We start from the raw sequence: 11944 nt of genomic DNA on the forward strand, positions 1-11944 counted from the left end.
GACTAAATGTATTATACGCTTTAACAGATTTCGCATCACATCTGGATTGGAGACGCAAGCGGATAAAAATCAAGTAAATGCGCTAATTTATACAATAGGGGAGGAGGCGGTGGATATATTGTTTTCCCTGCACCTCAGCCCAGTGGAAGCGAGTGTATGGAAGTTTTTTCCTAACAAAATTAAAATGAAAATTCAAATGCTTAAAAGATCAAATGATAAATCAAATGCTCAAACTATAAATCAAATGCTCCAACCGACATTGCAAATGATAAATCAAATGCTCAAACTGACTCTGCAAATGATAAATCAAATGCTCAAACGGACTTTGCAAATGGTGAATCAAATCCTCAAACCGACTCCTCAAGTGATAAATCAAATCCTCAAACTGACATCGCAAATGATAAATCAAATCCTCAAACTGACATCGCAAATGATAAATCAAATCCTCAAACTGACATCGCAAATGATAAATCAAATCCTCAAACTGAGATCGCAAATGGTGAATCAAATGCTCAAACTATAAATCAAATCCTTAAACCGACATTGCAAATGGTGAATCAAATGCTCAAACAACTCTGCAAATGGTGAATCAAATCCTTAAACGACTCCGCAAATGGTGAATCAAATGCTAAAACTGACATCGCAAATGGTGAATCAAATGCTCAAACAGACATCGCAAATGATAAATCAAATGCAAATGAGGTGTCAATCAACCAGCATAGGCGGAGCTTTAAGGCGGAAGAGTTTGTTGTTGACAACAACCGGTAGCGCTACGACTTTTTCAAGGCGTTCAGATTTGCGTGCACTATTCCACGTCGTATCCGTATAAACTCGTGAAAGAGAAAGCGAGAAATCTCCTACTGCTTCTGTCCACATTCTGAAGTGTTCATCAGATGGGTACATCTATCACAGGAGGCCACGAAAAACCATACGGCAAGATGATAAAAAAAAGTTACATAACTGACGTTACAAGCGCAACTTTAAATAAATGGCAGGTTTAATAAATCTTAATTTAAATTAATATTTTATTACATAACCCAGATAGCAAAATACACTTGGGCCAGTTCCGGCTAGATTGTCGCCTGCCGGAGACTTACCCCTCGGCCCAACTTCGGCTGCCGGACTCGGGCGAATCAAGCGGGCCAGATGCGGCGCGTGATTTTTTCCCCCAAACCAGTTAAGCGCAAACCCCACCCCGCAGCTAGGACACGCTCGATTTCATTGGTCAACGTTGTTACTTGTGGCCTGAGAAAGAAGTTCAGAGTGCACACATCAATCAAGGTCGTCGTTGATGGATCCGTCGTTGACAAACGGTAAACACTTCTTTTTGATAATGTGTAATATTAGTAATTTAATACTTGGAGATGTGAGTGTATGTTTTTATTCTTTTTTTATAGTTTTAATTAATTTTTTTGTCTTTATGTTATTATCTTTGATCGCCCTCAGGAGAGCATGATTGCTTATGTAGTGGTGAAGACCAAGCTGTCGATCTAAAGGTAAAAAAAAAACATATTGTTTTTTCATTTAACACACAAATATAGTACACACAGTCTTTCAAAAGTTTGGGACCAGCAAGAATTGTAATCTTGTTTATAGAAGGATGCTTTCTATTCTTCCAAAATACAGAATGAAAAACTGTGATATTGTGAATTATTATTAGAAGTTAAAATAATGCGTTTCTTATTGACTGAAAACTAATTTGTTTAGACTGTTTCCAACAATGACAATAAATCAGCATTTATAATGATTTCTGAACTATGATGTGACACTTAAGACTATAGTGATAATGCTGAAAATTCAGCTTTTCAGAAAACTCAGAATAAATTATTGATTTACATTGAAATATAAAATTCCATTAACATTTCTGAATAATGCAGCTTTCTGTATTTTTATTAAAGTGAATGCAGCCTTGATGAACAAAAAAACTAATGATAATGTTGATCTCAAACGTTTGAACAGCATTTAGAAATTAGATTTTTAAATTATTATTATTATTGTTGTAATAAACTTGGCCTATTGTTAATTGTTTAAATGCTTATGGGTGAACAGTCTTTCAGGTAAATTATTTTTACTTTTACAGAACTGGTTGTCTCCTGGGTATAAATACCACTTTTGCACCTATCGCTTAGCCAGTACAAACAGTGAATCACATTTGGACCACACAAGTTTTGAAGCAATTCTAAGAATTGCATTGACAGACATTTATGAAGTAAAGGAATGGGTGAAAAAGCTTAGTGGGTCATCAGGAGTGAGTTGGAGAGTGGCAGTGACGAAACCTAAAAAGGGACAACGTGTGCTTTATAAGGTAATGTGAAATCAGTTCATTCTTTTTCACACTATATAAATGTAGTACACTGAAAATAACATTGCAGTAAATATTTTAAACATACATAATTCTACTGTTCAAAACATTTTAGATTCTTCACACAAACTGAGATGTTTATTAATATATTTAGCTTTAGTGTGCCAGTTAAAAATATTAGTTAACCCTGACTTTTAAAATGGTTTGTAATAGTCCAGTGACATTTTTACTCTTGTGATGGCTCCAGTATTTGTATAAACCTAGGACAGGTCCAATGGATAGATAGATTTTTATATACACAGCCAAAGTGATTCTGAAATCATATAGTCTCAGCCTCAGATATCATGCCAAGCAACTTCTGATGCATACAGCACACTTTTCTGGAAACACTTTTGAAGATTCTCAGTTGTCCTCTGATTGGTTTAAATATACAGGATTTCTGTGAGGCTACAGCCCACCTGGAAACAAGTCTGTGCAGATAAAATAGCTGCAATGTTCATATTGATGACAGTCCTCATTGATAAACATACAACTTTCTGAGACATTAAGTGATTTACAGCCTGCATACCTGTCTGTTATTTTGAGGATCATTTTGTGATGATGGGCATTTATTAATTTGATTTAAATGCTGGATTATTAAAAGTATCATAGATTTACTGCATAAAAGCTTTAACCCATGATATCGACAAACATGCAGGTATGCTTGTGTGTGTGTGTCTTTTTTTCTAATGGCAGTGAAAATCTTCAAATATTCTGTCATTTTGGTCATAAAGATAAGAGAAAGACTATTCAAAGCAGTAACTTTTTTTTATTTGTGGATACTCACAAAAACATCAAAACCTTGCTTTTATAGAATAAAGTAAACTTTCACATCTCATCTGAGGGGATTTTTATGTAAAAGTACTTTATCAAAATAATGAATGAATCTGAGAACAAAGTCTACATAAATGTCGTACAGATTTCCTATATAATTTGCTGACAGATCTTAGAATACTGCTGCATCATTGTTGTGACCCTTTGATATTTGTGAATGTAAAATAAAAATATCTAACATTTGTGCACACTTCTGTACACATTTAAACATTCATATTTTCCATAGGCTCATTACAGGTGCCAGCACAATGTTCCTGTTCGATCAGGCACGGCTAATCAACGACGGCTGTCAAAAAATACATGCTGTGGGGCAAAAATGGTCTGCACTCTGGTAAAGACTGTAGACAAAAGGGGAGGATCAAGTAGGTGAGTTAGAAGTGTCAAAATTGGATTAATAAGTTTTTGAAAGTTTCTTTGTGTGATTTGGTTTTGTTTTTTAGGAGCAATGATCCCCATATTCCCGACTACCCAACCTCTGTGCGCTTGTACAATGTGCATAATCATAACATATTTGTTGCGGAGGCACTGAGGCACAAGGATGTAGGGTTCTCTGTAGTTGAGACCCTGACTCAATTATTTGAGATTGGGCACAGCCCAACATCAGCTCTGGCTGTAATTAAAAGTGATCTGTTGGCTGAACATGGCAACAAGTATGTATATGCCTCAGCCAACCGTGCAATCTGCCCAGACCTTCAGTTTTGCTACAGGTATGTTACATTTTACTCTGTGTAAATCAATAGCTTTTACAGACAAGGGTGTATTGATTTATGTGGTTAACAATTATTTTGTGATTTCTGCTGTGCTACATTTTAATTGTAATTGTTGTTATTGCACTATACATACAGTATGGCTTTTGATCTGTATCATTGCATTTTGTTGTGTTTTATTTCCTAGTCAATATTTTGTATGCCTGTCAGGGAAAAAATAACTTCTATTTATATTCAATTAAATAGATTTTATTCTATTGTGCTTTTGTTGTGTATATAATGACATAGATGAAGAAATAAAAGCCATAGTAATATTTCAAATTGTGAAACATTACAGCATATTGGTGTAGCTATAAATACAAATTAAAACTAATTCAGTTTAGTTCAGTTTAGTATAAATATCACTGTTAAAGTTCAAATTAATTCTGAACAATTACCCAATTAGATCTTCTGTCACTGTTAAAGGCCTATTCACTGCAAATGACTCTAAATTAAATTATTTATTACATTACAATTTAAATACTTGAGTATGTTTTTAGCCAGATACGTTTACCTTATAAACATATTTACTTTTAACACCTCTGTTTGCAGACTTTATCAAAAATTGAACAAACAAGAATTTGGAGAGCAAAGTGGTGAGGGAATGCTAGCAGCTTTGGAAAGACAGGTAGAATCTTACAATGCAGCCTGTAATGACACCTGCAGCAAGCTTCAAATGTCCTCCGCAGGAACACCACTTGTAGCGATTTGTTCCCCTTTAATGAAACGAACACACAGTCTCTCCAATAGTGGAGAAATGTGTTTTATGGATTCATCAGGTAACATGGACCGGGAGGACTGCAGAGTCTTTCTCCTTCTTACACATACCTGTGCTGGTGGACTTCCTCTAGGGATAGTGATAACACATTCAGAAGATGAGAAGACAATTAGTGAGGGACTGGAGCTGCTGAAGTCCTTAATGAAAAATGATGCCTTCGGAGGGCGTGGTGAGGCAGGTCCTCGTGTGTTTCTTACAGATGACTCAAAGGCAGAAAAGGGAGCTATAGCACAGGTTTTTCCTGAAGCCACACAACTGCTCTGCATATTTCATCTTCTGCAGGCTGTGTGGCGGTGGTTGTGGAACAAAGACCACAAAGTTGAGATGAAGGACAGACAGACACTTTTCACCATAGTAAAAGACATGCTTTATGCCAGGGAAATGAGTACCGTTGAAATACTCTATCAGCAAGCCATTGCCAACCCTTTGACCACAAGGTAGAGATAATAATTGGCGGCAATAGGTAGCTTAAGTGTTGTAGTTGTATTCTGATACTTTCATGTTTTAGATGGTTTAAGTTTATTATATTTATTAATTTCATTTGTAATTACATTACAGATACAGCAAGTTTCTGACCTATCTACAGAGTCTTTACAGTCGACGGAAGAGTTGGGCTCTTAGCTACAGGAAGGACCTGCCAACACGTGGAAACCAAACAAATAACTATGTGGAAGCTGCAATGCGTGTCTTGAAAGACAAAATACTTCAGAGGACGAAAGCATTTAATCTGCCTCAATTGTTCAACCTTTTCATCACTCGACTGGAGATGTACTATGAAGCACGTGTGACTGATGTTGCACTTGGCCATTGGGAGGCATTCCACCGTTCAAGATTCCTTGCTACAAAAAGCAATATCACATCCTGTGATATTTCTCAAGTAAGATATATTTTATGAATCTTTTATAAAATTGTTAGTTCTATTCGAAGATGGCTGCATCTCAATATTCAATATGTTTTTTTTTTTTTTGTGTCTCAGTGTCTTTAAGACTTTACTCTTTAAAACAAGTCTGCAAAGACTGTCTTTGTGAGAATGATTCTGTGTTTTGTGCATTCTTATAGTTGTTAGGGTATTTTTTTGTCTTCATGTGACTGATAGATTGGTGAAAAGACATTTTGTGTGAGATCCTCCACATCAGGGCAATCATATACAGTGGACATGGGGTTTGAGCTCTGCACATGTCCAGCTGGCCATAATGGGGCACCATGTAAACACCAGGCAGCAGTAGTGCAAAATTACAAAATGGCCTCCATCAACTTTCTCCCCACAACAGCTGAAATGAGGGCTGAACTGCTAAAAATGTCCTTAGACATTGAATAGCTTAATTTTTTTAATTATACAATTATTTAAATATTATTTAAATATTATTATTATGTGCTGTTCATCACCTTCACAGCCTCAGTTTCTCTTGAGTTCTTAAACCCTCTACGGCAAAATATTCCAATACCAAGCACATTAGCTCAAGGTAAGAAAATTCAAGTGGGACTTGACCTTTACTATACATGCTAAATTCTCACAAATATACAGTAGTATACAATACAGTTGTACACAATTTTTATAGGCATGCTTATAAGGCAAGAAACCTCTACTACTGATCATCAGTACCATCTTCATGCTCCAAATGATGGTTGGTATAAAGAGAGGCATGGTGCATTTTTATGGGTTCTTTGTCTATTTCTAATGGTAGCATATTGAACAGAAATTCTCTTGTAACATTTCATTTTGTCTGTGTGTATAACTTTAGAGTTGCATCAGCTGGACACGTCTTCCAACAATTTTGCAGAATTGTGTGAAACAACGCATACTCAAAAAGACTCATTCTCTAAACAACCCTGTGTGCAGGGTAACACAGAGGGAGGTGAGTCAATAAAGCCTGGATGTTTAGTTGAGCCCAAATAACCAGGATTTTCTAAGTAGTTTTTTTTTTTTGTTGCATTTTACTTGCATTACTTTTTGCATTTACTGTTATTTATATATTTAGTTTTACTCTTATTTGTAGTTTGCACCCTGGAGAAAATGTTCAGCATTTTTTAATCAATTAAGAGTTTCCTGTACATTTAAACTGTTACTGTTCAACCTAAAAATACAAATTTACCATCTGAAGACTATTTACCCTTTTGGTAAGTGCTGCCAAGATCACAGATTACCTATTAAAGGTAAATGGATGTAAATAATAACAATATATAACAACCAAAAACTACTAGGTAGTTAAAGGCATGCAGTGGAGTGTTTGCGCAGGTGTATTCAGTTTATGTGAAACACATTTCTGTCGCATAATTTAGTTTCAATTAACACACCTCAGTTTTTTTTTCCAGGTCCAAGTATTTGTTGCAAATACTTTTTGAATTTAATTGTTTTTATTGTCTGTTTAAACAGCATTTACACCTCAGTCTCCTGTTAGACGAATGCTGGGAGTGCTTGGTGAACTAGCTGTAAACACAGACTACAGTCATGCCTTAACTGCAATGGCCAAGCAGTTTAAAAAAATACAGCACAACCCGGCCCAACTAATCTCTGCAATTTACAGTTTTGGTAAAGGAGTGTCTGCATCTAAACGAGCATCTGCATTAAGACGAGCTGCAAGAAGACCAGGTCCTATTATTGGCTGTCAGCCCACAGCAGTGGCCCGAAGAACTGTCAAGAATGGTTCTAGGCGGCATTTGATATCGGGGCGCCCCAGAATAAGTAGTTCTGGTCCAGACCATGATTACAACAAATCTACAGGGAACCGTGGGAAAAAGGCTGTCAGGGTTCGCCACCGATTGTCAGAATCTGTGGCAATGAATTACTCACATCAACCTTAAAAATTAGCAAATTGATAAATGATATTGATTGGTTTAGCTAGTTTTGTGTGCGTGGGTGGGTTGGGGGTAGGTTGGGAGGTGGGGATAGGGTTCATTTGTTTATACTCTATTTGTAAAATCTGTAGTAGATGAGTTGATGATGTCATGATTATCAACTAAAGTTTGCTGAAAGGCCCGACCGTTTTGTGGTCTTTGAATGAACATTTACAATGATGCAGGCAAACTTAAGGTCCTGCTGGGTCCATAATTGCTGGAATGTTGATGGCGTAGTATTCTGTTATGACAAATTGTAACAATGAAGGTGAAGTTTCATGTCTTTCACTGTTGTGTGCAGGTCAGCCCACCCGCCGTGGCACTTCACAGATCCACAGCTTCAGCTTATCACTCAATATTATTTAAAAAATATCTACAAATCTCAAAGCATAGACAACAAAAATAAATCTTTTAATACTTTAAATTTGAGTCTAACAGAACCTTTTAATTATTTTTTTAACTTAATTCCTAAACATATTTTAAATATTTTTGAATTTGACAGCATATTTCATACAGACCATAAAGCATGTGTAATTGTTGGACAAATGTTACATTCTTTAGTTTAAAAATCGGGTTATTTAGCAAAATATCTGGATTTTGACAACAAATTATACACATACACTATGCAGCTTCTCTGAATTAATACCAGATATTGTCATAATCAGTCATTCAATTTAACGTTTTTATACTAGACAAGTTATGTTTGCATGCAGGGGCTGTACAAAATTATTAATAATAAAAACTGTTTTTAAATAAATAAATATTATGTTTGGGTGTGTTTTTTTGTACTTAGTAAAGTTTTCTCTGTTAACATGCTGTTTGTTTACTACATGAATTTTAGGCACAATTTTTATTCATTAAACCCAGCCGTTATATAAAAGCTATAGACTGATTGTACTGCCTGTAATTTCATACACGCTTTGTTAACCTTTCGTATTTTAGGTCTTATATTAAAAAATAGTATGTTCGTTGCATTGTGATATAGCTAGACCAATGAAATCGAGCCACAGACGCGAGTCACCGCTGCGGGGTGGGATTTTCGCGAGGGGGCGGGGTTTGCGCTCAACTGGTTTGGGAAAAAAAATCACGCAAACAAACCTTTCTCCAGTTGAATCACTGCGACGAAGCGGCGCTGCCTGATGACGTCACGCGCCACGGCAAAATAAAAGTCTTTTTTGTTTAACTTTTTTGCCACTATCTGTTGCAGTCATGACTTAATGATACATTTCTCCCATGGTTTTCACTTTACACTTTGTCTGCTCTCTCTCTCACAAACCTTAAATCTAAAATTTTCTTAACTTTTTTTAATCCACTTTATAATGACTTGTATGTCTACAACACTTTCTATTAATATCTGAGTCCAAATCTCATCCTCATAATTATGACCTCTTCTATTTCTACAACTTCATAGGCCTATATAGGGTTTCTTTTTTCACATGAGTTGTTGTCTCTTATTATCTGTGTTCCACGTTTCCTGCCATTCTTTAGCAATATCTGTAGTAATATTTAATTTACCTTTACTTACATAAGCATTAAAGGAGTAGTTCACATAAAAATTACAATTCTGTCATTTACTCATCCTCTACTAGTTTCAAAACTGTTTCTGCTGAATGCAAATAAAGAGAATACAGGGGCAAAAAACAGCCACTGTATGGTTCAACAGTTCCTATGGACTTGGGGGAAACCAGAGCACCTGGAGGAAACTCATGCGAACATGGGGAGAACACACAAACAAAAATGTCAGCTGACCCAGCTGAGACTCAAACCAATGACCTTCTTACTATGAGGCAATCAGTGGTACCTACTGCACCACTGTGATGCCTCACATGTATAATTATTTGAGGTATAAAACTGGTATTGGTGAAGAACTTCGCTTACAAATAGTTGTTATTTTTAAAATGTGTGAAAAGACACCATTCAGATGTAGCGACTGTATTGATCAGGGCAATCAAGCATGTATTGTTATAGACACTATGCTTATTTGTCTTAAGAGATGTTAGGCAGGTCCTGTTCATGTAATATGTTCATGTAATAGTCTATCAAGTTGGTATTGGCATGAACAGCTATACCTGTCAACGGACTTCTTATATGTTAAACGGTCCTATTCAGTTAATGATCAGGCAACTATTACTAAAGATGACCGCACACAATGATGATCCATTTATTTAAATGACTATGTGACGCAGATATTTAAAATTCATTGTTGCAAACAAGTTACAGGGGTAAGTGCAGTTGTTGTTGTATGTGATGTTCACCACTGTAATTACACCATAGTGAAAAAAGAAGTCTGAGAAATGCTGTAGTTGGTGTAGGTGGAGCAGGTTAATCACGTTAAAAGTTATGCATTGTGTAGATATGAAAGTGAACTCTTGTCGTTGAATTATTCTGTATAAACTGCCTATACAATAAATTTACTAGTGATGTAATTATTTTCTAATTATAAATATTTAGATGCATCACAGTATGTGATAGCTTTACTGTGTTAAAAGGAAAAGGTTTTGTCAGAGTATCTTATATATGCTTCTGTGAATGTCTATGCATATTTGTGTGCACAAACACAAGTAATAAATAGAGAGAAAAAACATCTTTAATACATACCAGGTGAATAAGAGGATTTCGGGAAAGCTGAGCTGCTCACACATGTTCTGTTCAACTAAAAAAAAAAAAGGAAAGAAAACAAAATTGGCACAGAAACAAGCTACATTTTGATAGTTACAATTTATAAACAAAGTGTTTACAGTCTTCCAGAAGCCAGTAATAAGCTGCATGTGCTTTAAGATAAATAAAGGAGTCTAAACTCACATAAAGAACAAGTTCAGTAATAAATAAATGACTAAAACTCTGCTAATAGTTAGCTTATGTCAATATATTGACTGAACTTAACACAAATAAAACCTCAATGTGAAGTTTATAAATTGTTCCTTTCAACGAATGATAATATATCACAGTATAACAGTATACATCTTCTATAACTATTATATAAGTGAATGTAGTTGTGTGTATTGAGACATCGGTATGGATTGAGTTTTCAATGCTCATTTGCATCTTTACACAAAGACTTCAGCCAAGCAACTCTGAGAAACTTCTACAAAAACAACACATAACTCTTGCATTACCTTTTAACCAGGCTTGGGAAAAAAAATTAAAATGTGTTTCAAATCAAAATACCTCAACATACCTGTATCAACATTAACTACAAAATGCAGCAGCCACAATAAAAAAAAGCTTCAATCAATAGTCCTATAAAACAACAGCAACAAAACAAATGAAGATGGCTAAAGTCAACTTATTTTCCCAATACAACATTATTTCTCTGTAAAAACTGGTTTGTAAAGCAACTGAACCTCTCATCATCCACAGTAATGTGTCTCCCAGACCCAGACGTCGGCTCTGCATCAGTTAACCACCAGAGGCCGACAAAGCACTTCATAAGCACTTTATCTCTCGTTCCCATAAAAAGAATCCGGCAACAAATTTGGTTTAGAATAAGTCTTCGCATGCATAATAAATTAAACAAACGCGACATGCATGTTTATTGCGTCGGTCGGTCCAGCTTTAAATAGCCTTCATTAATGCATTAAAACTGACCCAAATGCATACAATATATGATTTCAATTCATTATAATATAATTTTATTTTTAATAATGAAAACTTTTTTCCCTCGGTGTAAACTGCTGTTTGCTTTTTTTATTGTGGCTTTTTCTAAAACATTTTTTTCCCAGTGCAAGTTAACTCTCAAGGCCAATTGAGTATTAACCAATCACATGCCAGATCAAGTAGGTCAGCAGGGTTGTATCTATAGGTGCGTTCGACATGAAGCTCAGCTGCAGCCGGTGATCAACGAGATTAGCCGAGCGCAGGCGGGGCGGAGTTGATAACAGAGCCGTCAAGACGGACAGCTGGACACTTCGGGACTCAAAGTTGCTGCAGTCATGATGACCGATTACATGGCGTCATCATATTTTTTTGTTATTTTTATTTATAACAGCAAAACATTTACAAATAAAACAGAATACAGTTTCTACAAACTGTAATTCCTTTTTAAACAATAAGAGAGAATTATGAATAAAATATATAACAAATGCATGAGAGAAATAAGAGGAAATGAGAGGTTAATATTAACATAAAAACGAACAGGTCTATTAAATACAAAGCAATAAGCATAAATTCTAGGAGTTAAACATCAATCTTTAGGCTAATACTTCTTGTTTAAATATGCTAAAAAAGGGTTTACATATATGTACATTTATAGATATAAAAATTTCCAATGTAAAAAGCAAAACAAGGTGTTTTGATTAGGTCTTAATAAATGACATTATTTTGGATGATGAATGAATTTTCAAAAAAGCATTTTAATCCAAAAAGATTGTGTTGAAAAGAACAAAAGGTAAAATAAGTGAGCTATGTAGA

General features: G+C 35.3%; 1 protein-coding gene across 1 annotated transcript; it reads left to right on the forward strand.

The window, feature by feature from the left end:
• The first annotated feature begins 740 nt into the window (after window positions 1-740).
• LOC147844992 (uncharacterized) lies at window positions 741-7501 on the forward strand. The gene is made up of 8 exons (XM_088649907.1): window positions 741-3541; window positions 3616-3882; window positions 5258-5576; window positions 5796-6003; window positions 6091-6162; window positions 6259-6324; window positions 6442-6555; window positions 7074-7501. The coding sequence occupies exons 1-8, from the start codon at window positions 3492-3494 to the stop codon at window positions 7499-7501; spliced, it is 1524 nt and encodes a 507-aa protein (XP_088506033.1). The 5' UTR covers window positions 741-3491.
• Window positions 7502-11944: the final 4443 nt, after the last annotated feature.

Source organism: Danio rerio, chromosome 4 (assembly GCF_052040795.2).
Source record: "Danio rerio strain M-AB ecotype USA chromosome 4, GRCz13ab, whole genome shotgun sequence".
NCBI classification, from domain to species: Eukaryota; Metazoa; Chordata; class Actinopteri; order Cypriniformes; family Danionidae; genus Danio; species Danio rerio.

Bases quoted from the DNA above. Each gene is read 5' to 3' on its own strand.
- LOC147844992 (XM_088649907.1), top strand. From the start codon at position 3,492: ATGGTCTGCACTCTGGTAAAGACTGTAGACAAAAGGGGAGGATCAAGT. The intron at 3,542-3,615 runs GTGAGTTAGAAG...TTTGTTTTTTAG, and splicing joins AAAAGGGGAGGATCAAGTAG to GAGCAATGATCCCCATATTC. The intron at 6,163-6,258 runs GTAAGAAAATTC...CAATTTTTATAG, and splicing joins ACCAAGCACATTAGCTCAAG to GCATGCTTATAAGGCAAGAA.